The sequence below is a fragment of the Erithacus rubecula genome, assembly GCF_903797595.1.
Source record: "Erithacus rubecula genome assembly, chromosome: 8".
In the NCBI taxonomy this organism is placed as follows: domain Eukaryota; kingdom Metazoa; phylum Chordata; class Aves; order Passeriformes; family Muscicapidae; genus Erithacus; species Erithacus rubecula.
In genome coordinates, this window is record NC_136659.1 from 17,624,160 (window position 1) to 17,651,581 (window position 27,422).

Here is a 27,422-nt window from a genome sequence, read left to right on the forward strand (position 1 = left end):
GCCGGGCCCCGCACTGGGGACTGCGCGCGTATCACTGCGGGCGAGTGAGCACGGCCCCGCGGGGCTGCACAGTCGGTCCCTCGCGGAACCTGCGCGCAGAGATGGGCACGGGTGGCCGGCCGAGCCCAGCCGCTGCGAGCTCCCTCCGCTCTGCAGCGTTTTACCCACCCCAGCAATAGCCGCGGGTTGCGCCCGGCGCTGCGCCAGCCCGGGAAGCGGGCACGGCTCAGACCGGGGCTGGGCTGACCGCGGCGGTACCGGCACTGCTTCGCCTCCCGTGGGACTCGCGGGTAGGCAGCCGGCTCGGCTGTCGGGACGGGGCCTGGGGCTCTGATCACATCCCCTTCCCATCCCAGCAGCTGGGCCCGGTTCTCCCCCGACTCCGAGCGACCTCTCCGCCGAGGGTCCCGCGACCATCGCGAGGGTTGTCGCCGCCTAACTGGGCCCGGCCGGGCACACGGGGGAACAGACTGCCTGTCCGGGACGCGTCGCTCCTCCGTCTCTCTCCCGGTTACGGCCACCGCCGTCCCGCCGCGGAGCGCGGAGCCTGGCCCGGACCCCACTCCCGGCCGCGCTACGAGACAGGGAGCATGCGTGTCTCTTTTTTCAAACCATAATTTTACTGTCTCAAAGAAACTTTATAACTTATGTACAAAGATTTGTGTGGGTTTTTTTCCATTTCTTCCCCCAGATACAAAGCAATAAGTTAACATTCTCAATATAAAACTAAACTTTGACATATAGAACACTAAACACAGCCGAGCTTAGTTTATCACATTTTCCGAATTTCACAAGTAAAATGTCAAGATCTCAGTACACAAAGCATCATGTTTTACAGCCACACGAAACAGAACGGAAATAATAATAATAATAATAATAATAATTAAAAAAGGCTAAATTTGTGCAACATGTTTACAGAACAATAATAATAATAATAATAATTAAGAATAAAATATGTACAGCGAGTAGCTCCTGCACGTCGGTTTGTGCATTTCGACTTCGGGCCGGCTTTGCGCGGGGAGGCCGCGCCGGGACTGTGCGGGTGTGCCCGCCCGCCCGCCCTCCCGGTGGGTCCCCCCCGCCGCCCTCCGGGCCCTCGTTCCGTCCTCTGCGCCTTGCTTCACCTTAGCAAAGCGCCGGCAGCTGCTGCAATTCCACTTCCGAGTACCAAACAATGTGCATTTATTTCCTTTGTTAAATACGCGAGAAATGCAAATCATTCGGACCAAAACTCTCCACACCAACGAAGTATAAAAGTTATTGTAAAAGTTAAAATCGCATCCTTCCCTCGTGGTGATTTATTCGGGGTGGAGGGGGGGGAACGGGACGACGGACCGTCTGTGGTTTTGTTTAAACTGTGCGTCCAAGCAGTACACTCAGCAAGCTGAGTTTGTTTCTAGCACTCTCATAGTGGTAATTTAAATCAATAAATAAACTCCCTGTCTTCCCCTTTTAACAACAACAAAAAATATACAGATGGATAGTGAAAGGTACAGAAAATGTCGCGGGAAAGAAGCTCTGGTAAATTGTACAGCCTCCTTCACCCTTGCAATTGAAGAGACCGTCAGATCGGGGTAGTAAATAAATGACCTACATTTCAACAGACACAGACAGACAGACAGGACAGAGGAGAGGGCTTCCCCGCCCCCCAGACATCTTTTTCTGATTGTCCCACAAAGCCGCGGCCGGCGCTCGCTCTGCTCCCAGGCTGTTGTGCCGTGCTCGGGGCCGCTCCGTCAGCTGTCAGCGGTGGGAACCGGCCCGCATCACATCTGTGCTCTCCTGCACCGAGCTACCGTGCAGCGTCCTAATGGCTGGATGGGCAAGAGACCTCCTGTTTGTTTGTTTGCTTGGGTTTCTTTTGTGTTTTTGTTTTTGTTTTTAAATTCTCTCTCTCTTCCCCTCTCTTTTTTCCCCCCTTTCCTTTTATTTGATTTAGTTTTTTTTTTTTTTTTTTTTTTTTTTTTCTCCCCGTAATAATTTTAATTCTTTTTGGGGTCGATAGTGCTTGCGCTAGGGGAAAACGTATGTATAATCACATCAGTTGCGGCTGCTGCATAGCTTCTTGGTGGGCCGAAGGATACCACGACGTGTAGCTGGGGATGTAGGTGCCCGGGGTCCCCGACGAGGCCTTACCGGAGGCAGAGGTGGTATTCCACACTGGAGGCACGGGTGGCGAGCTGCCCGAGAGAGCCCTGCCGTTGGTCAAGGCGCTGCTCTCCAGAGCGGCCCCTCCTTGCTTCATCAGCTTCTTGAATTTGGAGCGCTTGTTCTGAAACCAAATCTTTACCTGCAAAGGGGAACGGGGCAGAGCTCAGCATCCTCCGCTATGGTCCAGCATCCCCCCATCCCTCCCAGGGAACGACGGACCCCCCCACGCGGCGGTCCCCCAGCTTCTCTCCCTCATTCCCCTCGCAATGGCTGTGCTATTTTGTGACGCCAAGCCACCCAGCAGGACCCTCCTGGGCCCACTCCAGTGGGCTCTGCGGGGGCTTCCCCAGTGCCGGGAGCGCCCCGTGGCGGGACGGGTGTCGCCCCGCTGCCAGCGGCTGTGACCCGTGTGCATTACGCGTGTGGTCTCCCACGCCGACCGTGGGGACACGAAGGAGACACGGGATAGGGGCCGGCTCAGTCGGAGCTGTACCTGGGTCTGGGTGAGTCCCAGAGATGCTGCGAGCTCGGCTCTCTCGGGCAGAGCCAGGTACTGAGTCTGCTGGAACCTCCTGTTCAAAGCCTGTAGCTGCAAACTGGAGTAAATAGTCCTGGGTTTGCGGATTTTTTTCCCTTTCCCATTAAAGCGAACTTCCCCTCCTTCTACCACAGTGCTTTTCTCCGATTCGGCCCCTACAAACAACAAACGATGCAGAATAAATAATAATAATAGCAGCAATAGCAATAATAGCAGTAACAGTAATAGCAGCAGCAGCAGCAGTAACAATAACAACAGCAACATCAACAATAACAATAATGAGAAGGAAGAAAAGTGAAGCTCGACTAACGCTAACAAAGGCTCCGGGCGATTATGGCAGCCCAGGCTTCTTCCCAGAGAAAGTTTGCTATTTTTACAGGCTGCAGTTTAGGTTTAATTACCCTTAATTGCATACATTGTTTATAGCGCTACGCAATAAATAATTACGAAGACTAATACGTGCACATCTGGGTTGGTTTCTTTTCCAGCCAAGCATTGTGTGCTCTGTGTATTGGTCCCCTGCGATCCTCAGCCTCTCTTGACTAATATTTTGTAATTTAATTTAATTTTTTCCCCCGATAGATTTTTTAAAATACAACACCCTCCCTCCCGCCTTGCCTTCCCTCCTCCCCTCCCCCCCTCCCCAAAGCCGAGTGCACCTACCTGTCTCCTCTAACCGGGTCTGAGTCAGGCTGGAGCTGTTGGGGTAGGACTGCACTGAACTGATGTAGGGATTGCTCGAGTGGCTGCTGACCGAGTTCACATAGGGGTAGCCCAGCGGTCGGGAGAAGGACGAAGCTGTGCTGTACGAGCTGTCAGGCTGAGAGTGGCCCGCTGAGTGTAAACAGTGCATGGAATAGTGTCCGTGGGACATGGGAGAAGGAGACATTTGCTGGCTGGGCGGCCCAAACTCCATAAAGACAGCCTTCCCTGAGACGGGGCTATTTAGACTCTCTGGCATGGTAGTCATGGTCATTTCTTGTCGCTTGGTCTGTGTGTGTGTTCTCTCTTCAGCTTGCCTTTTTGGGGTCTGTTGTGTTTCTCAGGACAGGAAAGAACCCAATTTAAGCGAAACAGGGTTTTTCACTTTCCATTCATAAGAAAATGGAGTTTGTCTCTTTGAAAAGTCTAAGCATGATGCTGTAGATCTACACAAACTCGCCTAAAAGCTTTGACTCAGCCAAGTCTATGAATATTCATGAGACGGCGGAGCTGATTGGTTCGCCGTCTTGCATAATCGCTTCGGATTGGTCCGAGGCGCTCGGGGCTCGCCCGGACCCCGGTGAGCGCGGAGAGCCGGGCAGGCAGCGCCGCGCCCGCCCGAGCGCCGGCGGCGGCCAGCCCGCCCCGCAGCCGGCCGGGAGCCCGCTCCCATCGCGGGCCGCCCGCTCCCGCCGCCGCCGCCGACCGAGAGCGCCCATCCGGAGCTCGGCGGAAGGCACCGCATCCCCTCCGCCCTTCTCCGCCCCTCGCCGCGAAGGCGGCGCGGAGGGGACAGCGGCCGCGCTCCGCCGGCCTCGGCGGGTTGCGGGGGTTCGTGCAGCTGCCCGGCCCGCTCCGGCAGACGGCGGCGGGACCCGCGGACAAAGCCAGCGGCCCCCGCCCGCCGGGCCGCGCGCACTCCGCGGGCGCGCAGGGGCTCTCGGCCCCGGCAGCGGGTCCCAGCGCCGCCCGGCTGCCGCCGTCATGGTTTTAAAGGGAAAAAACCAACCCAACCAAACCAAATCGCCCTGAAAGGGCCCAACGGCGCATTTGAGCTTAAAATGAAAACTTCCGCGTGCGTGAGCGGTAAATGAGGTGGGACTTAGGAGATCCTCCCCAGAAAGCCCACGATGAATCCCAAATTACTTTGCTAGATAATTAGAAAGTGTTGATAATTATTTCTTTCATAATTCTGCGGTGTGACTGTAACAGGAAAATGATCTTGTGAAAGTTCACACGTGCAGATGTATTAGTTACTGATTCATTTGATTAAATGCTAGTCTCAAGTGCTCTGATCCACAGCTGAAGGCGGCCCCATTAGCATAACACTGATGTTTAATTTTCATACGCATAATTAGCCATATATTTAACACTAATAGCAACATGCAGCCTTCCAGCATTAAACAGCCTGGGATTTGATCTGGCCTGGGCTGAACTTTCCCGGTTGCACCTAGGCTGTCTAGGGTGCGCAGTTATCACGGCATTACATCTATGCAATCAAGCACATTTTGGCAAAGGGAGAACACCAATAAAAGTGAATATTCAAAACAAATCGCAGCGTCGATGTCGTTAGAGATATTAGCGCCGGCAGAGGGGCAGGGGCACCCCCGGCAGAGCCCGCATAGTGTTCAGGCTCCTTCGGGCAGCGACGGCCCTTGAAGCAGCCGCCCCTGACTGTGCAAAGCTGGCACAACCGAGTCCCTCTGCTCCTGGCCTTTTTTTTTTTTTTTTTTTCTTTTTTTTCTTTTTTCCCTTTCATTAGCGGCTCTGTCGGTTTTAATTGCCCGTTTCCTAACGACTCTTTTACCTCCTTCTCTCCCCTCCCCCACCCCCTTCTTTTTCTTCTTCTCAGTGTTTTGGGGGGTTTTTGCTTTGCTCGCAACACGCAAAGTTCATTCTCACTAACTCTCCGAGGCTTGGCGCGGAAGGGGCAGTGGAGGTGTTACCGCACGCACGCAGTCTCCCCCGGCAGCCAGCTCTGCCCTCCTGGCCAGGGAAGTGACCAGCCGAGGCGGGTCAGCGAGCTAGACCGGGTAGGGAACAGGGCACCCCGGCAGCCCCGGCACCTTCGCCGCCTCAGCCTGCCAACTGAGAGAGCGGAGGCCGCTCCGCGTCCCCCGGGGCTGTTGTCTTCTCCTCCGATCGGCCGGACACAGGCAGTCCCGGGGCGAACCACAGTCCATCCAACCCCGCCAAAACCCCGCGGACTGCTCGGTGAGGCTCTGCTCGCCCCCGTCCTGCGGAGCGGGGCCCCCGCCCCTCCGTGCGTTGCTGGCCCCGGTCAGCGCGGCTCCGGCGGGCGTGGAGGGGCCGCGGCCGCAGGACGTCCTGACCCCGCGGGAGCGATTGCCACATCGGGACTCTCGTGCTGGCCCGGCAAGACCTTCTTTAGGACGGGCTTGTACAAGACGCTGGCTGTCCCCGAACAGCCGAGACATCTCTTCAGGCCCATTCGTAATTAGGATTACAAAGGTGCGCTATCAATGCCTCCGCCTGGCCGCCAGCGCTTCGCAGCGGCCGGTAAAACTCGCAGTCCCACCAGAGTTACGAGTGGGAGCCCAGAGAGCAATGATTACCAGGAGCTGCCGGCAGTCTCCCCACGACGACCGCGGGGGGTTTCCTGCTCCCGGCTGCCCCGCTCCCGCCTTGTCCCACGCCGCGGTAAGAGCAGGACAGGAGGCAGAGGGCAGACGACGGTGAGAAGCTTGGCACCTGTGATGCTATCCGGGGCGCCCGGCGCGGCCAAAATCCACGGGAAGCGCCTCTGGTGCGCCTCCGGGACACGCCAGACACCCAGCTGCCCCCATTGCCTCTCAGAAGGGGCAGTGCGGCTGGGCGACGGAATGTAAGGGAACAAAATGCATGCCCCTCCAGGCAATGCCTACTGTCCTTTGCATTGTTTAATCTCTGCATATTTGTAAACTTGGCTGCATCGTTTGTTTTGCAGGTTTTATGGCCTTCCAAGCTCCTCTCGGGGAGGATGAAGCAAAGCAGCTGCCCCGCGGTGTTAGCTGTATTCGGGGAGGGGGGTCCTTGCTTTTTGAAAAGCTGCTGTTAGAAACTATTAGAGCTGAGAGCTCACTGTACTTGAATGAAAGCAAACAGCAGAGTAAAGCTGTCAGAAAGCAGTTTACTTCTGTCCAGGACCACTGAGGGAGCCAGTGCTCAGCCACTCTGGTTGCCTGAATGTGCAACTGGCCAGCCCTCAGCATGCAACCCCATCTGCCTGCAACGAGGGGCAAGTTCTTTGTAGCAAACCACATCATTGTTGCCGTGGGCCTGCAGAACTTCTGAAGTCCTTTAATTATCTACAAGGCTACCCCAGGTTTCACAGGCCCAGGTCCTGCCCTGGTAGCCTCCAAATACCAATGCCAGACCTGTTTGGCCTCACAGGGCAGGCAGCAACTGGCTAAATCACAAATCAATCCCTGCACCTCTGGCAGCCCTGGACTACAGAGAGCACGGGGCCGAGTGAGACCCACAGCTCATGAGGTCCATTGGTTTCAAACTCTGTGCAGGAGTCAGGGCTCATCTCCTGGACTGTCAACTCCTCTGCCTCCATAAGAAGCTTAAACTGCAGAGTGCCTCTCCCTTAACTAACATGGGCACCACAGAGCAGTGATTACCCCAAACTGGCTAATTCTTCAAGCAGGGCAATTATTGATCCCCAGAGAGGAGCGCTTTGCATCTCATTTTTAATCACTTTTTGTGCTGTGTAAAAAGAGGGGAAAAGCGGGGGATTGCTGCTGGGAATGATGCTGGGAAGAGTCTGTTCCCTCTGCCTGACACTCTCAGGAAACTTTTTCCCATCCTAGTAGAAGTTACAGCCCGAGAAACAGCACTGTGTTAATCGCAATGAAGACAAATTGACTCCATACCTCAGCTATAAAGGGAAAATGCTGTTTCTCTGTTCTCTCAGCTGCTTAAAGACTGTATCATCTGATATCTATTTGTCCCACATAGGATTTGGAAGAGAGGGAAGTCACTTTCTGCCCCTCATCCCGAATACCCCAAACCTTTTGCCACTTGCAGACTGTGCTTGGCTGCTCCAAGGGTCACAAAAAAGCTAAGGACTTTTATTAATACTCACCAGGTAATACACAGAAAGAACTATGTCCAGAGCCAACCCCTCAAATTGCTTTTTCTGTCCCCTGGAGTGACTTACACAACACCCATTCCCCTCAGAAATTACAGAAATCTCTTCTCTGTCCCGAGTGAAACTTGAAGTCCTGGAAGTACAGCAAGTCTCTGCACTCCTTGCTTCATCTTTAGGCTTCTTCCACCAGTTTAGTGAGGATTTCAGCTCCCTCGGAGGTAATCACAAGTGTATGTTCAAATTGGGCCGATCTGAAATTCATATTTAGCAGTTATGAGGGGGCAAACACATCACCATGCCTGAAAACTCATCTTTTTGGGGTTTTTGGGCTGTCAGTGATGAGTTTCACATCTTAGGAAATACCAAAAAAGAAAAAAAAAAAATCAGGCACCTTTTATTATCTACAGAAATTGCAGTCCATTTATCCTCCAGTATCTTAAATTCGGGGGATCCTTCCATTATTATTGGCTCTGCAGCAAGAAAAACAAAATGTATTTGAAAGTTAGTTGCAGTTCTGTGTGGGTTGTGAAACAAGCAAGAAATGGGGGGGTATCCCAGCAGGTAGCTCCCCTTCCACACAGGTCCCATCTCCCTGGGCTGGCATTCTCTTGACACACTAAAATGTAAATTAAAAGGGAAGACAAAATAGCAAGGTAGGAAGTAGCCCGTTCCTCTTTTGTAAAAGCATGGAATTTTAATCAAGCTTTAATTAAAACCGTGTGGATAATAACCAAAGCACCAACCACATCTATAAACAACAGATAGTTTTAAATATTTGAATTTTTTAAACAGGCTTAAAATGTTCATTAAATCAGCAAAACAACAATTTTCTTATTTCCCTCTAATTGCCGTGCCATTTAGCCACACAGTGAGAAAGAAGGCTTTTCCCCAGCAGTTCTCCACGACTGGAAGTGAGCACGATCAGTCTGCGGGGCGAGGCTGCGGCTGGTTACCGCCGCCGCAGTCCCCAAACTCAGCAGCTCTGGCAGGCAGGGAATGACTAAGTGCCACCAGGCTGCTCGGCTTTGGGGACACGATCACATTCTTCTCACCCTCCTCAAATCAACTGTGCTGGCAGAGTCTCTGCCTTGCCAAAAATATGAGTCAAATATCAGCAAAATTTATAATTAACATTTAATTTTTAAACTTGTAATTTGAAAATTATTTAATTTCAATAGTTCCTACTGCATTTTTAAAATGATATTTTAATTTATTTCCTAAGAGGTCAATCTCACCGACGTTCCCCTGTCTGCACGGTTATTTTTATCTCCCAATAAAGAAATGTTACTGATTTGGGCTGTTCTGTGTGTGCTTTTTAACAGAAAACCATAGCAGAGAGTTACTAACCTATTGTGAACGCCATTCCCTCTTCCATTAACAAATCACTGTCATTGGCTACAAAAGAAAAAAAAAACCGCGTTTATGCATCTTGGGTCCGGTTCTTTTTTTTTTTTTTTTTTTTTTTTTTTTTTTTTTTTTTTTTTTTCTTTTTTTAAGAGAACGCAACCAAGCCTTTTGTTTAAACCGCTTTTTAGCTCGCAGGTACTGTGCACCCGAGCCCCGTTACGAGCCGGAGCACTCGCCGAAGGCGATCCCACCGCAGCCGCAGCCCGACGGCGGCTCCGTCCAGGCCGGGAGCGTCAGCGTTTTAGCAGAGATTTTTCTTTGGCCCGTGACAAAGTTTGCCGGCGTGGCTGGGGCGCGGGCGGGGTGCGGAGGCGCGGGACGCGGCGGCTGCCGCCCGGAGCGGCCCCGACAACTCCATACCGAGCGACTTGTCCTCAAAAATACCCACGCGACCCTCAGAACACGAGGCCGGGAATGCCCTCCAGCTTCGCAGCGATTTAATCTCCCCACCGGCAATCCCCCGCCCCGCCGGACCGGCAGCGTGAGTGGGGGTGTGTATGTGTGTGCATGTGTGTATGTGCGTATGTGTGTGTGTGTATGTGTATGTGTGTGTATGTTTGTGTGTGCGTATGTGTGTGTGTGTGTGTATGTGTATGTGTATGTGTGTGTATGTTTGTGTGTTCGTATGTGTGTGTGTGTGTGTATGTGTATGTGTGTGTATGTTTGTGTGTTCGTATGTGTGTGTGTGTGGGGGGGGGGGGCTCCGCTCGCTTCACCGCCTCCCTCTCCCCCTCCCCGGAGCCCTCTCGTCGCCCGGGCGGCGCGGCGCGGCGGGGGGGGCTCTTACCGTGGTGCCACACCTCGGGGTGCCCGTGAAAGTAAGACCCGATGCCGTGGCCGACGAAGAAGGGGCAGACCTGGAAGCCACCTTGCCATGCCACGGTGCTGTGGGGGCAAAGAGGACCTGTCAGGGTGCGTGTCCTGACCACCACCCCCGCTGGACGGCCCCAGCCCGTCCTACCATGTTGCTACCGGCACTGGGTCACCACTTTGCCACCGTTCCGAAAGACAGTCATTGAAGCGAGCGTGGCTGAGCCATTGTTAGGTCTCAGAGTTAACATGCCTGCCAACAGAGCCTGGCAGCTCCCGTGCCAGCCCTGCAGAATAGGTAAAACGGCAATGTGTTGTCTCCCTGCTTGACGGAGGGTAACCTTTTCCACAAGCACGCTGGGAACTCATTTTAAGATGGCACAGTCGAAGTTGCCAAGTTGGGCGTCCAAGGACCCAGCACTGCAGCCTCTGTTCAGCTCTCTGTAAGTGCAGAGTCTATGTGGGGCTGCATACCCAGGGGCCTGAACTGGGTTTCCTGCAGAAGAGGCTCCTGCTGCCAATAGGGAGAATTAAGAGCCCAACTACTTCACTTTCATAATACTTCAAACATTTAGTAAAATTTACTATTTGCAATTTACTATTGAAAGTCCAGCAAATACATTTATGCTAAATAATAATGTATTTCTAAGGAACCTATTGCCACAGAGGCAAAGCAAATCGTACCAATTACAGTGTTTCAGTTCTGCCTGTGAGATCTACCCTGCCTTTCACGGCCTGCCTCAGGGAGAAGCATCTCTTGAGAATTGCCTGCAGGACTACAGCTGGGCACTGATCCCATGGTAGGAAAGCAAATTCCTATCCCAGTTCCCCAAAACTGGAGGACCTGGGCATACACAGAGTATCCTCTGACTGCTGGCCCACCCCACATCTGCAGGCTTCACTTTCAAGCACTCCCCATACTCAAGCAGTGAGGGAGGCAGTGGTGGAGGCAGTGGTGGATAGAGTGATTTGAGGCAGCTCAGCCAGGAGGCCTGCCCCTATCCAAACCAGAAAAATGCATAGATTCATAATCCAAAGATGGATTAGAAGTGACAAGAAAGTTACCCTTGTCCCTGTGTATCATCCCCATTCTATTTCTAAAATCAAATAGGAGCAAGAGAGGAAGCACTTAGCCTGAAGAGATTTTGCCTATAATCTTACAAGCTTCATCTGCTTCTTTGAATGAAGGTAGGCACTGAAGAACTTCAGGTTTGTCTGTATTTATGTCTTAGGAAATGCTCTCTCACAGTCTCACTGCAGGTGGAAAGCTGAAAAAGTTAAGAAACTCAACTAAAGGTAAAGCTGCTGCAGAATTAAAGCCCATGGGGTAGCTTTTATTCAGGTGCAAAGTGGCCCCAGCTTGCTGCACAAAGTATTTTGCACATCAGGCTCCACAGACTCTGCAGTGCTGGCTCCAGTGACCATGGGTCATCGTCCCAGAATTTAATGCCACTCAACAGAGGGGCATGCTGCTCCACCACAGTAAAACAGCAGTGAGAGAGTAGAGTTGAATGCTGCAGTGTTCAGACCTTAGAACATGTTTTAACAGAACATGTTTTACCTACCCATTGCTGTGATATAAAGACTTATCACATTCCTTCATTAACTCTGGAGAAGAATGGAAATTTCAGGTTTAGCCACCCCCATACTCCAAAGTACTGGCAAAGAGGATTACTGATAAAGCTAGAAACTGGGGCTTCATTTGTTTGCACTCAAAGCTCAGGCTTTATAAATTATTTAGATATACATAAACTTTATACATCAATTATTTTGAAAAAAAATATGAAGGATTATGCAATGAGAAGTCCTACTAGAGATGGAAAATACTTTCTCCCCTGCCTTTCTATCAAGTCTCCCATATCTGTGTCAGAAACTTGGTCTGCTGGCTATGAAGCTGCTGAAGGCCAAGAAGTACAGGGAATGGTGATGAGTAAGAAAACCTCCTCAGAAACATACACAAAATCCAGGCTCTCCAGTGATGACACCCAGAGCAATGAAGATAATGATTACCATATGAATGAAGTGATTCCCTGAAGAGAGATGGGAGAAGCCATCCATCCAACACCTGATAAGTTTTTCTTCCATCTTCTTCTGCCAGTCTTTTTGCAAACCATAAACAAACACATTAACTGTTCAGCTTTGGTGATGTCCTTACATGGCATCCCTGACCACTGACAGAGCATGGTTATTTTTTGCACTACTACAGGATTTTTTTTTTCATGTTCTGTAGCAAGACAGAAATAGTTTCTCTCTGAGCAGCTATTCTTCTGAGCACCACGGCTGCATACTTTCCAGTGAGCAGAGGAAGCTCCAGCCTCAGCATTTAGCTGCTGCCCCTACAGGAGGGTGGCAGGAGCAGCAGGAGCAGCATGTTGGGCACCAAGCGCACAAATACCGGGGCACACAGAAGGCAGTGTTACATCAGTATCCGGTCCTCATGCAGTCAAAGAAATGGTTCATATGCATCTCAATGGTGAATTCTAACACTTTCTTGCCAAGCGGCTTGAAAACAGCTCTGTTGCATCAGTACTTCAGTGGTTACTGTCTGTGATCAAAAGAGGGGATCCTGGTGCTCACAGAGCTTTGGCATCTACCCTGACAGACATCGTGCCCCTCCTTCTTCCCTCTTGTTTACATACAGAGCCTTGGGATTCTCTACATAATATGTAAGATGGTCAACAGACCTTAAGTGACACACAGAAAATAAGTTGCAGGTATGAAACTCAGCCACTTTCAATCTCGTTTTAGTATTTGCACGCGCTTCAGAAGGTCCTATGACGACCTTCCTGAACTCTCCAAAACTCCTAGTTTTACTTTGGCTCTTATATCCTTGTGGAGTCACAATAAAACATCCAGTTTTCATAACAAAACAAAGCTGCTAATCCTAGCTACAACTTGCAAAGGTAATTCTGTAGATGTACATGTTGGCTGTAACCTTGAAACAGCTCTGAGAAGAGTGAATAGAACTATTGGTCTTGGTTAGCCTCTCCTATCTCCAGGATTACCAGGCTGTGGAATCTGACTAAAAAATCAAGGTGCCAGGGAGTGGAGTATTTTTGCACAGATTCAATATTTCTTGCTGACAACAGCTCAACATTTTGGTCTCACCATCTCGATGCTCAGTTCAGGACCTGTCAGGGTGGCCTTTCTTTGCAGCTTTCCCATAAGACAGCCTGACAAGATTGCAGCCCCCAACTTCATCAGATGCTTCTTGCACACAGGCAGCGTAAGCTTAGACAGCTGGAGGAGCCCTGATTGCAAGTGGGAAAGCAGTGAAGGCAGGAGGCAGAGTTTGGGATGGCTGAGCTGGGCTGCCTGGCATCTGCCATGGGAAAAGGATGGGCCAGTCTGCCAGTTTCCCTTGGATGGGGCACATCCCAGCAGATCATTTCCAGAGCAAATGCTGGGGCAACAGAGGTACACCTCACAAGACAGCATCAAGAGGAAAAAAAAAGGCTCTTCAGAATAATCACTGTTAAAAATACCCAGTGACAACATTCATTATCACACACATTGATCTTTGCTGCATATTTGGGCAGAGGTGAATTGGGCAGGATTAAATGCATAATTATTTAGTGAGCCTGGTAGCTGATTTTATGTTTTGCTGCCATGTGTTCCAGCCCAGTGGCTGTGCAGTCAGGAGTAGCTGCAGTGCTGCTTTTCTTTTGGTGAAGGCAAAGCCAGGCCAAGTGTCTGGCATTGGGATGGACCTGCAGGGACCTGGCTGGTAAAGGAACATCACTGAGGGCCAAGCCATCCTCCTGAAGCCATTGTCAGAGCCTGTCACATGGTGGTGTCATGCTTCGGAGAGTGGAGACAGCAGAGATAGGTGTCAGTTGCCATCTGAGCATCCTCTTCCCATGTTGCCAGACAACAGCTAATTCTCTAAAAGTAGGGATAAGTGTGGAGACATGCATTGCTGTCCTGACAGCAGCCTAACAGGGAAATTGCCACAAAGGAGGAACAGGCAGGACTGACTCTCTAGAAAGCTTTCCCCGATAGTCAAGCTTCCCCTCTAAGGAGCTCTTGGGTGATAAATCCCTCCTGTTAAGCTGAAAAGCAGGTTGAGAGAATTTCCTTAGGGGGCTGTCCTGTGCAGATACCATCTAGGAACACCTAGAGGAGCATTTTCTTTTCTTTTTATTAGATTTTGTCACTTTTTCCTCAAGGTAGGTCTGGTCTAGTATTCTTAGCACTCACTAAAGAAAAAAAAAGTGAAGCAATTTTCAGCATTGATAGCTACTGCTTCTCTGGGCAGGTACAAGGGAAGAAAGAATTTGACTGACTGGACAAGATGGCACAGACAACTTTGCTGCCAAGGATGAGAATTCTGGTGAACTGATCCTCAGCCAGGGATGCTTCTCCCATAGTGCCAGCTTCTCTTTCCAGGGATGAAACTTTATCCTGCAGAGCAGCGTGACATGAATGGCTGAAGTTGTTAAACAGATTTGTGTTTTATACTTCTTGGCAATGAATATACTTGAGAAACACTGAAACTGATAACAGCCCTATGACAATTGTGTTCTTATGTAGGGATCTGATTTTTTTTTAAATTAGAAATAATCAAATTTGTCTTAGCTGTAATAATAGCAAGATGGCCACTGAACAGAATACTTTTTTTTAAAGTATTGAAACCAGACTCATCCTAAACTATATTTATTTGTGATAAAAATACCTATTTTGAATAGTACTGTAGTATCTAATTTGAGAAATTACAAAATTCTACAAGGAAAATATTCAAGCTTTTTTTTTTTTTTTTTTAATATAGTAATCCTAGACCAAGGGAATGCACAAGTTCAGGGATTCCCTATAATGATAATAAATGCTGAGGTATAATTAGTAATATTTTTGAAAGCCAACAATTGTTTTTTGAAAGAAAGGTACATTTTAGTTTCAAACTGGAACACAAATTACTGTATTTTTCTTACAATAGTGCTGAACTTTTATTTGAGGTTCTCTGTTTCTGAAAGCAGACATGATGGATTGAAATAAAAGATAATTTATTGCAATGCTTACTTTCAAGTGCAGAGAGAAGCAGTGTAATTGTAATTTACAGTAGCTGTCAAGGAAAATCTATCACAGATGACATTAAAATGACTTATTTTGCCTGAGCCACTTATTGTTTAAATGTGCATAATCTGATAGAAACAGATTTTTTTTTAAATCTGCTTTATATTGTTCTAAATTAATATCAAAACATATACTTATGAGTTAAACATTTTAAACCATTTATTAATACTTTCATCACTACTATTTTTTTGTGGGAGTTGAAATGGGGTTTATTTAACAACATTACTTTTAAGTTCTTTAGCTCTCTACACTCATAACAATTTCATGCACTTTGACTCACTGCCTTAAAAGCAGATTTCAAACTAGATACATTTTTATCTGAAAACATCAGAAACGGTAGAATAAAATGGACCATTGGGACCAATACCATTTACACTGGAACTGATCAATACTTTTGATATGCTTTCCAGTAGAAAGAGATTAGCAAAGACTCAAATTTTTCTAAGCAAAGTAACTCACGACTCCATGCGATCTTTTATTTGTAACTTGTAGCCGATGGGAGAATGAACTGCTGTCAATGAAATACTCATTGTCAGCTATTGAGCTTCCATAACAAAGACTATGTTAGAATATTGACTACAAACTTACTCTGAGATATAATTACTCTGAGACATACTGTAGAAAGGAAATATTCTCATTATTTGTGCATAAGATGCATTCGGTATATGACTGGAGTGCCTTTATAAAAAAACTAATGAAAGAAACCTAGACACATTTCCACTCTGATGGACCTAAATGTTTTCAGCTTGTAGCTCCTTGTTCTCAGGCATTCATAATATACAACTCCTGTGAAACTTGAGATTTTGATGCACATATATATATGTGTGTATATATATATGTATTACATGTCTGTCTGCAAGCAAATGTCAAATGACAAATAACCTGAAACACACAGCTTCACCAAGCCAAGGTGAGCTTTCAGTAGAGGGAGTGTTAAAGTAGCTCTAAACAAATCAGCACATTTAAATCGTCAACACGATAAAATCTTGGGAAATAAAGTTAATGACCTGCAATTTCATATGTGGTTTTGAACAGCTACTGGCTTCAATTAATCTGCTTTGCAAAGGGGACACTGACTATATATTTACATTTTGCAAGTAAACTGACCTCTGTAACAACAGAGCAAAAATCCAATGTCACATTCAACTCTGTTCTTTTCCTTCTTTATTTTTTTTTTAAAACAGCTAGAATTAATGTAGTGAATCTGTAATGAAATGCATTATCCTGCATGGAGATTTATCAGATTTTCCAACTGAATGCCATGCTTTGCTAGCACTAGCTGGAGTTCACCTGCATGTTGGTGTGGCGTGTGGCTCTTTTTTGTAAAGAGTTAAGTTGAACACAAAAAAAGGGAACAAAGGTCAGCACCCAGCCGCCACTTGAATGTGAGATTTTTCTTTTTATTCCCCTTGATGTATACTAGGCTCTGTGTTATTAGTCTTAATGATGGAAAATTGTAGTGTTGATACAAATCTTTTTTTCAAAGTAGTAGGCGGGAGCTCCATTTGTTAGTAAGTTTTTTTGTGACTAAAAGCCATGGACAGTACATTTATGTAGCAGTAAAAGGCCTAGATGCTCTTTCCATAGCAGAGCTAATTATTCCTACTGTGACCTTACTGATCTACCCTGTTCCTAGTACATCTCATCTGCACGCCTGTTCCTCTGTGTAGATGGTGTCAGAGAATATGAAAAACCCTATAATGAAACCATTTTCATGATGGAGAAAGGCTACTGGAGTTGCACTTGCTACAAAGAGGCTCAATTATATGAGTAATTGTGATAATTTTCTACATTCATAGCCTTCAATGGGGAAAAAAGAATGAGAGCCACAAAAGAAAATTACTTTAGCAAGAAAGTACAGAGAGTAAAAATGGAAGAAGAGACAAAAAGGGAGAAAAAATAACCAGAAAAAAAAAAGTTTAAAAAATAGATCTGGAGGGAGGAATAGCAAGACAGGGAGAACAACAGAAATGCTCAAAAAGCCTATGTGCAGCTGTGTTGCACAATTAAATTGAATTTTTTTTCTGCAGTTGATGAATGTGACTACTGCAAATGTGCCTCTGTAGTTAGCTATCATTTGTTGTTCCGTGACAGGAAAAGGATAATTACCTCTCAGAGAGAATCAAAGGCTGACATGCCCTTTAGACACAGCCATGAATGCAGAGCTCGATAGAATGCTTGAATAAGAATCCAGTGTTCTGTGCCCCCTTCTACTCAAGAATAAATTTTGTTAAAATGCAAGAGCACCACCAGTAAATTTGTTGAACCCTAGGTGTTCAAAAATATGAGGTGCATCTATCGACTCATCCCATTTGCAAAAATAAAACTACATTTTGAATTCACTTCTATTATATTCATGGACAGTAAGATAGTGAGATATGCATTAAATTTCTTTTCCCAGTAGGGGTCTGATTCAACATTTCCTATGAAAGAACAGAAAGACACTATCCTTTTTCTCCAGGCTAGTTAGCCTATAATTTAAAACTGTCAAAAACACAATTTTATACAAAGTCTTCAATAAAAGCTTCTCAGATATAACCCAAAGAGGTTTTACTAAAGTTTGATTCAGACTCTGTTACAATATTTTTAAAGCTATAAATACATCTAACTGATATTTTGCCGTTCTCTTTTTTTCTTAAAGTATTTGAAGATTTACAAAGAAAAAAAAAAAGGCAGCATCCTTTCAAGATGACTAAGCCTTGCAGCTTTTAAGTAATCAGAATGAATTCAATAGCTTGTTGGGACCATTAGCAGTCCGAAGAAGTATTGCTTAATGAAATGCATATGATATATGTCTATTTCTTTCTTTTGGCAAATATTTTAAAATAATCCATAGGTACCCTCAAAAAAACTAAGACGCATTTTTATTTAAAGCCATCAGCAGAAGAGTCATGACTGTATTTATGTAAAGGCTAGAAGAGATGCAAAATAGGGAAAAATCTCTGAATGTCAGCTCTTTTTTCCCTGTGACGTTAGCAGGCACTGCTCTTTGTAAGATCAGAAGCTCTCCAGTTAAATATTTTCGTAGTTTTTAAACAAAGAGCTTATTTATGTTGACTAATTCCTTTGTTACATTCAATGAAAACAATGGTTTCTAGCTGTCTTATACTGTTAGACATATGTGGTGTAGTGTCACACACAAATAAAAAATAGACAAAAGCCCATTGCAAATTACATCTGTTAATTTAAATCTACTTTATGAATATCTTTGTCTTTTTCTAGTTATCTTTGCTGACCCTAGTGTAATTCACTTTTAAAAAAAAATACCTCTTACACAAGGAACAACATTATAGCTTGGCAGTTCACATACTGATATCAGACTGAAATGATGGTTTTGAATCATAAAACATGTCATCAGCTTTATACCAAACCACCAATAACCTTTGTCCCATTTGCCAGCCCTCCTTTTACTTGTCAATATAAGGCTTACCTGATTGTGTTTCCAATTACAGAGAAGGGAGCCCCTGGTCTGCAAGCTGCAATTGCTTCATCTCTACATTTCCTGGCAACCTCCACTAACTTTTCACCAGATTTATCCACATTGCCCACCAAAAAGGTTTCAGAAGTGTCACCATGGTAGCCATTGTAATACACCTAAACATATGCAGAAATGTAAAGACATTTTCTCATTTTGCATCCAAAAACAAATTGTAGTTTTAAATCTATTATTTCCAGGAACAAGCTGTATATTGCAACAGATAGACAGATAAGTTATATTTGCAAGACTAGAAAAGCAAAACATTGCAGAGGGAAAAAAACCAAAATAAATCTTGAAAGACTGCAAGGTGCCTAAGGGTTGTCAATGACGCCAATTAAAAATTCAAGAAAAGCAGAAACTGTGCATTGGTGCCCAGCAGTGCACCAGGCAGGGACACTGCTCAGCTACAGGACACGAGGAAACTGGGCTGTCTGTAGATGGGTGGGGGCTGTGCATGGGCTGAAGCAGGCTCTGGGGGCTGGCAGGTGCCCACCCATCCTGGCCCCCTGCAGCCAGGGACCTGCTGGCACCCCAGAGGGGCAGGGACTGAGCCCCAGCACTGGCCATGGGCAGGGGAACCTGTTGGTGGCTGGCAGGGAGGTGAATGCCTGCAGTCAGCCCCTGCTGGAGCTCTGAGGTGAGAGCCATACCCTGCTACCAACAGCCAGAGTAACCCCCATGGGAAGCATGGACCAAAACCACTGTCAGCTCTTGCAGGTTTTCTTTAATCTCATTTTTAAGATGCAATGTGCCATTAACATTTGATTTTACTTCTGCTTTCTAGAGATGAATTTTGAGAGAATAAATGTACTGCTGTGGCACTGAAAAATTTCATGTTCTGAAAATGAAACACACTGTTGAATTAATGACATAATTTTTTTTTTCCTCTTTCTTTCCTTTTTGACATTTCATAGCTTTTAAATGTTAGCCCTCCTGAAATTCTCAGTTGAGCACAAGAAATCCTGGCTATGCACTATGATGTCCTGCAACATGCTATTAAAATGGGGTTTGCAGCTCTGCACATGGCAGGCAGGCCCATAATTGTAAGAACAAGTGATATTTCCCTACAGAAAGACAAATTATAATGGTGCACAGTTTTGATCTTCTAAAACATTTTTTCTCCCCCAGACAGTGGGCAACTATCCTTCTACAACTAATTACTCACTGAGCTCGAACCACTGAACTTTTGCCACTGGCAAGCTATTTGTGAAAGACAGACTCACATTCTTTTTGGTTGATTCCAAACTAAAAAAAAAACCCCACAACCCCAAGAACCCCATGCTACAGACAGTTTATCTCAAGGCCAGGTTTGTCTTCAGGATGAGATACAAAGAAAATGCAGGCCATAAGGAGCAAGGGGCATTTTAAAGAAAGGTGAGTGCCAGCAAAGGCCCAACAGTGTTTGCCACTGCTCTGGTAAAAAGCAGCTGCAATCCTCTGCTCTACACCTTCCTCTGCCAGTTGAGACTAGCACAAAATATATATATTTTTTTTAATTTAATGCCCATTGGGCAGGTTTTAAAGTAGATAGTTCATACTTAAACTGAACTAGTTTGTTTTTAGCTCTAGCAAGTAAAACACACAAACCTCCAACATAAACATCATCATCCTGGAAAAGCAAACACAGATTTAAAACATAAGAGAGTTAAAAAAAAACAAACAACAAACAACAACAAAAAAACCCAACAACAAACTGAATAATAATATTTACTGCAGCCCATCAGCTGCAAATACATATTTCTGATGTTAATAAACTACAACCACAGCAACTGTAATATACGATTTCCTTAAAATTCAGTGAAAGAACCAAGTTGTAAGAAACATTAACCTGGTAACAATAGGCTGAAAATTGCACTATGCTGAGGATCCAGTAATGGATAACACTATTGTCTCCATACTAAAACACATTTTCAAGCTTACATGTTTCAAGCCTATAAAATTTGTATTTCATCTATGAAATGCTACCATCTTAATTGGGCTGAAATGGATTTTTTCAGATAATTTGTACATAGTGCTAGATATTTATACTTAAAAACCCGACTATTATTTAATTACTTTATATAACCTGTACACAATTATAAACAATTTGTTGTGCAATATTTACTTTGATTTTTATTCTGTCCAGCTGTGAAATGCCCCAGTTTTGCTCATTAAAAATAAGCTAAGAGATCAATTAATGATGCTAAAAAGTAGTATTTTTTCCTCAGCTGTTTTGGACTAAGCAATTATCACACATAGCACAGTTCAGTTTTAAATAATAAAAATAATTTTACAAAGATAGTCAGCAATTCTCATCCTTGCAGAAATCTTCACATTCACAGAAATGTCAAGATTTATTTTATTTTATGAGAGCAAATTAAAAGCAAATAAACATATGTTTGGAAAAAGGCCAGTAACATTTAGTCAGACATTTGTGAAGCAGAGTGGACAAGATATACATACTATGTTAATATAAAAAATGTTTCATTTAGTTTATCATGGAAAGTGTCTGTGATATGAGTCTATACTTTTTTCTAATCTAAGGTATCATTATTATCCTGACAGACTGAACAAAAAGTAAAATCAGCCTTAAAGGAGATACAAAGAAATATGATTTAAATCCTCAGTTGTTGCAAACTGATTCAGTTTGATAAACAGAGCAAAGCGACATCAGTTCACCAAAGTAAAAATGAAGGCAAAAAATAGAGTTTAAAAATGCTAGATTGCACTGTGTAAACCTGATAGTCAGAATTATACAATTAGAAAGTATGGAGATGGGAAAGTATTTTAAAAGATCAAAAACCCAAGCCAAACCAACTCCAGTTCTGGATCACATGTGAGTATATAATGGGGAAAAGGTCATTGACCCTAATTTTAATAGAAAAAAAATACTCCCTTGTATGTGACATATTATTGCAAAATAATGGTTGAATTCAAAAAACCTCTGTATTCATACTAGAAATAAACAGCACTTCAGAAAAATAAAAACATGCACAGCAAAAAGAGAAAAAACTTATGCAAGACACAAATAATTTTTTTCCATAAATGAAATTAGAATTATTTTCCAGTTCCTGCTCTTTCTTGCTCCTATGAAAACCCAGCCTGTGTTTATTTAAATAGCTATAATTGATCATTCCCTGGAAATATTAAGTCACAGTTATAGCACACTATTTCTGTTTCTGCTCAAAAGGTTCAGGGCTTCTATACCAGAAATGGAACACAACACTACCTTCGGGGATTTTAATAAATGTAGGGAACACTGCTAGCAAAAGAGTTGCTGTCCAAATAGACTGACATACCCAGGCCAATGCAGCCTCTAATGACAGAGTAAGATAATGTCAGGCCCCACTCAAAATCAGCAGGAAGAGGAAGATCAATCTTGGCAGAGTGAAGGAAAAATGCTGGCTTTCTTCATGTTAGCTCATCTCATACATATCTATCTTCAGCTGCTGCCCAGTACTGTGGTGCTCTGCATTAACTACACAGTGGATCAATAACAATTACACCTTCTCAAAAACATGACACATAGCAGGATTGGGTTGACATTTCACTTAGGCCAACATTGATCTCAGTACATCTGATTCCAGTCCTAAATTCAAGTCAGGCCTGGGTCTAGCTGGAATAAACACACAGTTAAAAACAAAAAAGGAAACCAGCTGCTTGTGCCTTGGCTCAGAAGTAAACAGCACATCCATCTGTGCATCCCCCATCTCCAATCCACTATTCTTCCTGTTGCTACTAGTGATTCTAAAGTTGATCAAAGACTATTTTTTATATGAATTACTCACCGTGACATCAATGTTGATAATATCTCCATCCTGAAGAGGTCGACTGAAACATAAACAGAAAAAAAAAAGAATGGTGACAGACAGTTCCCAACAAAGGGAATATAAGAATAAACACCTAATGACACATACATAAAAAATCAAGGGGTAGATATTTTGTGATGGAGGAAGGCAGAAGCAAACAGAATAACCATTTTTAATGTTCAGCTCTGACTATTTAGAGAACAAGTGTAGCTGAATATAAAATAATGAGAAACAACTACCAGAAAAACATATCAACACCTGAAAAATCTACTATTATATTTATTCTTTTTCTCTCACTAGGGTTCATATTTTACTTTGTGAGTAGCTGAATGTATTGAGAATATAAAAAAAAAATCCCACATAAATTCAAATATATTTATTCCTTAGCCTATACTTATTTTGCGGGATGAACAAAAAATCAGACCATACTGGGCTTTTTTCCCCATACAAACTAAATTCAAAATGCAATATGTTATTTTTCTTTAAATGTCTAGAAAAATAAAATAACATCTTTTTTTTCTATTTCACATATACTTCTGTAACAGCTATCAGGATCATAGGGTAACATGTTCTGCATCTACATTTAAGTACATGTACATTTAAGAACAACATTTAGGTAAGCTGAAGTATATTCAACATTAAATACAATTTATTAATTTCAATTTAACATTTTAATTTTCAGTTGCAAAATGTACATTATTGAGGAAATACCTGTCAGGAATACCATGACATACCACGTTGTTTACAGAAGTACAAACAGATTTTGGAAAACCTCCATAGCCCAGAGGTGATGGATAGGCATTCTGTCTGATTATTTCATGATGAACAATGGAATCTATTTCTTCAGTTGTCATGCCAACCTAAAATATCAAACATAACATCCTGTTAAAAAAGCAAAGACAGTTTCTCATATTTACTGAATGTGATTGCAGCCAAGCTTCAATGAAACACTGGGCGTTTCAAACATGCTGCTTTGATACAAAATGCAATATTGTCTGATATACTTTATTGATATATGGACTGTTCTAAAAATATATATATTTTAAATAAAACATGCAGTATAAATGAGCACTCAAAGGTTCCTATAAAACCTAAAATCCTGTCCACTTCCTTTCTGTTCTTTTTTCCATACCTACTTTCTCAAAGACACCAATATCCCATGGCATCGCTTCAGTAGCTGCTATAGAAATGTCCTGATTCAATGCTTTCAGTCCCCTAAAACACAACATTATTTTCCCCCTTTATTTATATAATAAAGGATATTAAGTCTTATAATTGCCCAGTACATTCACCATAATGTATTTAAGCATTTTAAGAAATTGTTTTCCAGGTATTCCTAAATTTTATAAAACATCAAAATATTTAGATTCAAATTTTAAGGATATTTTACTTAAAGTTGCCATAGCTTGGATGATCATAAGGAATCTACAAGTTCCGACCCACATTTTTAGAAACCTTCATTTTTATGCTTGATGTTTTCTAGATCCATATTTTCCTAAATATTTTACACATTAAAAAATACTATCTCATAAATAATTCAGCCATTTTCTGGGTATCCATGGAGTGTAAAGTACACATGCTTAAAACAACATTCTTGCTTCTCTTTTGGATCAACTGTATCTGTGGAATGGTTGGAGCTGAAATTTGGTAGGGAAACCTCTCTAATTGAGAAGTACTTTTGAGGGTGCATCTGTAAATTGATTTTGCTTTGAATGACTTCCAAGCCTTTGAAAATCATACTTTGTACAGATACAAGTACCACTCTTAGCACACTGAAGGAAATACCACAGTGGCTGTTATTTTTGAGTAATGTGGAATACAGGTAGGCTGTGGTGCAGGAGACAGTTACATATTGAAATACTGCACAGTCAATACAGGAGAGTGCACCTGTGTACTGTGCTGAGGATAAAACCAAGTCTGTTTACTCAGCTGAATTTTGTTCAGCACAGAAACACTGTTGGGCAGGTGAGGAGCAATGAACGTGGGTTCCACAGCAGTATTTGGGATTACTGCAGATGCCCCCTGCTTTGCAGCAGCCATGGCAGCCTCGGTGCTGGGATGGCAGCCCCAGCCTTGGCAGGCTGTCTGGATTGGATAGAGCAGTCATTGGTACTGGATAAATTCAGGTTTGTTGCTCCTGCCTTTGCTCAAACATCTTCATCTTTAGCCCACAGACAAATTGAACTGCTATGTACCTGACTGGTTGCTGTCTACTGCTGCTCTGCTCAAGCAATTTGATGTGGTTTTTGGATACTCAGCACACAGATCTCTGGTCTCTGCATGGCTCACACTCTGTGAAAAGTTCTGCTTTTAACAGTATGTGCTTTACTTTTAAAGACACTTTTGCTAGCTGGGCAAGTTTGGGGTGGCACCTGCTGTGCCCCTAATCCCTTATTCGGAACAGGGCAATTCAACAGTATATAATAAAATATTTTCATGTCATAGAATCTGCAGTTTTATTCCCAAATCTGTAACTCAAACCCAGGAAAGCTATCATATATAATACTGTATTGTAATTTGAAATCCCACAGGCAGTAATGGCAACATCAAAACCATGTTCAAACTATATCTCTCTGTATCCATGGATTATAATGCACCTTTGTTATATTGGGGGATCCTACTGCCACTAGCTAAAGCACAGGTAAGAGCCAGTTTGGAAGACTGTGTGCAAGGTGGCTTCAGCAAGATAAAAGGAACAGGTGGAGGGATAGGACTCTTCAGTTAAAATAGGGAAGTAGAGTTTATTTTATGAAAATAGGCTAAAGGAGCTTGGTTTATTTTAGTCTGGTGCACAGCTCTATTCCTGCATGAAGGGGAAGATTCAAGGAAAGGCTCAGGAAGCTGTTTAAATTAAGGAGCAGTGCTGGCACAAGAACAGATGGGTATAAACTAACCATGTGCAGCAACAGGCTGAAAAGCAGAAGATGCTCACTGTCAATGGGGAGAGTTTGGAGCATCCTTCCAGTCAGGGGAGTCTTGAAGAAACACTTACTTGAGTGAAACAGAGCTCACCACCAGTCTGAGACTGACCTGGGCCGTGGTCTCAGCATTGCAACCCCAAATGCCATGTCTGTCCCAGTACACAGGCCCTGGTTATGTAATTATTACCTTATACACCTTTTTGCTCCAAAACATTCACTATTTGTGGGTAATATTTTGCTATTATCTGTAGTATATCACTATTACTATTATATTAGTATGATTTGGCACATAATATGAACTGTGTTATAAAATACACCATACTGCATACATGTGGATTTACACATGATAACAAGCAAAGAGTATTTGTGAAAAACTGTTTTCACTTAAAACCCACATTGCACCCTTATCCTTTGGAAGAATGTTAATGCCTTTAACTTTAAATTAGCAATTTTTATTGTACTGAGAAATAATTGAACACTAACAAGTTCAACATGCACAAAGCTATGTAAGATTAAAGCTTCAACAATTTTGTTATTTGCCATCTCAGCTCTAGAACTAAACCATCGTAAAAAAGAGATGATAGCTGAAAGAAAAATCCCCTTTTAAGTCAATGGCATTGACCTACAGTCCCCATCTATCTCTGCATCTCATAGCTACTCAACCCATTTCACCTTACCCAATATGCTATTACATGAAATACCAAGGCAAGGCTAAAAAAGCATTTCTTCATCTGCAAAACCTGGTGGTAGTAGACTCCTCCCCTCTACATTTTTTCTTGGGAGGTATCCTAAAAAACATAGAGTAGGAAAATTTCTGGAAATCATGAGGCTTTTTTATCAATGCATGCTGGAAAACTGTAGAATTTGGCAGTCGTTTTTTCCAACAGCAGCTCTATGAGTTGTACTTGATCCCACAGGACAGTGAGGGCTGAAGGATGGACAGGAATGGAGAAAGCAGACCAAGTGTAGGCTTGTACACATGCCAAGCTGGAAAGCATGACATATGAGGTAGATGGGCCATGAAATGAAAGGAAAAAATGCAGCATGTGCTTTAGGAGAAACTCCCATGATTTGACACAATCTGAAGAGAGGGAGATTACAGACACAGAGATATCACACCTGAGCCAGTAACTATGCACTACGTAGATCCAAAGTACAGAAATAATTTAACCGGCATTTCACGAGCTGAATCAAAAGTTAATAAATCCTTATTTTTTCAGGATCAAACTTAAAGTTGGTTGCACATTATAGGAAAGTTAAAGGAACAAAAAAGTAGGAACAAAACCTAAATAAGTGAAAGCATAAAAGACACCCAAGTTGTTATGGGAGTTATGTAACTGTTACCTTTAAGCCCTTTCCAGCCAGAAGCAGGACATGACGGGCCAACTGACAAGCTTGACGAAGCCCTTGAATCTGATCTTCATTCTTAATTTCTATGTCGTCTCCCCAGTCTGGTACAATGCCTGTCGTCACATAGTCTGGCTTCTTTATGTGCTTGGAGAAAAAGGATTGAAAATGAAGATCAGAAAACTGAGCATGACAATGGGATCATTTTCTCAGATACTGCCTCCTGCTTCATGGCAGCTTGCCCTTTCTGTCGTAGTATCGACCTTCCTAAGCCATCAGGGCAAACCCTCAAGGCTGCCTCAGTATTTCTTCCACTGCCCTTTTGAACTTAACATTGCCTGTTACTACTGACTTACACAGTCTGTTAGCCTTCCAGTGCTGAAACCCCAGATACCACAGCTGACTTCCAGCACAGACAGTCTCAAGTTAGGAAACTGGGAGAAATACTTAAAAACTCTTCATTTTCTTTTGCAAAGTGGGACGTTTTCTACAAAAAGCATCTAAGCATTGGACGTGATGGGATGAATGCGCAGAATTAGTCTCAAAATTAAACCGGATCAAATCCTGTGTTTCTAATTCAAATAAAACTTCTATTGAGAAATCCATGAGAACCTTAGGATTTTGCTGATTTTAATTTAGAGGCTTTTACACATTAATCTAGTTCATATGCCGTGCTCAAATTTGTTCATCTACAACATTACACAAAGATATCCCAATTTGCTATGTCAAGGGAACTGTAATAAACCTCATTTTTTCCATGCAAGCACTTCTCAGCTCTTGTATGAGATGAAATTTAATGTCTGATTTTTAAAAATCCACAACAATTTAACAATGTTTATAAACACAAAAGCTAATAAGAACAGTAATGTCATGCGCGGAGTTGGAAATGCACGTTCTCTCAGATGGTCCTGGGCTGTTTCATGGGCTGCTTCCCTTTGCCCATGACAGGCAGGCTGATTTTCTGCCATGCTGGCTACAGAGTGAGTTTTGCACTGATTTCACAAAACAGAGTCAAGCTGGCAGACACTAAACAAAGTAGGCATTTTGGCTGTACACAAAACAACCATACAACAACAGGGTGTAGGAGCAACAAGAGTGGGTCAACAAATAAACT

The 27,422-nt window shown here is 43.9% G+C and overlaps 2 protein-coding genes across 6 annotated transcripts in view; both read right to left on the reverse strand.

Moving 5' to 3' along the window:
* Window positions 1-1,613: 1,613 nt before the first annotated feature.
* Window positions 1,614-3,806, reverse strand: DLX1 (distal-less homeobox 1). Of its 2 annotated transcripts, XM_079310481.1 has the most exons (4): window positions 3,353-3,806; window positions 2,645-2,844; window positions 2,137-2,290; window positions 1,614-1,814 (listed from the first exon to the last, which is right to left on the reverse strand). In XM_079310481.1, the coding sequence occupies exons 1-4, from the start codon at window positions 3,663-3,665 to the stop codon at window positions 1,744-1,746; spliced, it is 738 nt and encodes a 245-aa protein (XP_079166607.1). In that variant the 5' UTR covers window positions 3,666-3,806; the 3' UTR covers window positions 1,614-1,743. The 2 variants fall into 2 exon arrangements, with proteins under 2 accessions (XP_079166607.1, XP_079166606.1); XM_079310480.1 differs by lacking the exon at window positions 1,614-1,814 and having other exon boundaries at window positions 1,896-2,290.
* Window positions 3,807-7,446: 3,640 nt separating this feature from the next.
* METAP1D (methionyl aminopeptidase type 1D, mitochondrial) overlaps window positions 7,447-27,422 on the reverse strand; it is a 43,269-nt gene continuing 23,293 nt past the window's right edge. For 3 of the 4 annotated variants that reach the window (XM_079310476.1, XM_079310477.1, XM_079310479.1), the window contains 8 exons: window positions 26,306-26,455; window positions 22,752-22,900; window positions 22,020-22,062; window positions 18,205-18,368; window positions 9,682-9,779; window positions 8,835-8,882; window positions 7,879-7,957; window positions 7,447-7,738 (listed from right to left, as the gene is read on the reverse strand). In XM_079310476.1, the coding sequence (XP_079166602.1) occupies window positions 7,660-7,738; window positions 7,879-7,957; window positions 8,835-8,882; window positions 9,682-9,779; window positions 18,205-18,368; window positions 22,020-22,062; window positions 22,752-22,900; window positions 26,306-26,455 (810 nt within the window). In that variant the 3' untranslated portion in view covers window positions 7,447-7,659. Of the gene's footprint in view, window positions 7,739-7,878; window positions 7,958-8,834; window positions 8,883-9,681; window positions 9,780-13,350; window positions 13,590-18,204; window positions 18,369-22,019; window positions 22,063-22,751; window positions 22,901-26,305; window positions 26,456-27,422 lie in introns of those variants that run through there. The other variant, XM_079310478.1, reaches the window with a different exon arrangement.

Coding starts and splice junctions, on each gene's coding strand:
- DLX1 (XM_079310480.1), bottom strand. CDS start 3,665: ATGACCATGACTACCATGCCAGAGAGTCTAAATAGCCCCGTCTCAGGG. Junction 2,845..3,352: donor GACCCGGTTAGAGGAGACAG/GTAGGTGCACTC, acceptor TGTTGTTTGTAG/GGGCCGAATCGGAGAAAAGC. Junction 2,291..2,644: donor TGGGACTCACCCAGACCCAG/GTACAGCTCCGA, acceptor TCCCCTTTGCAG/GTAAAGATTTGGTTTCAGAA.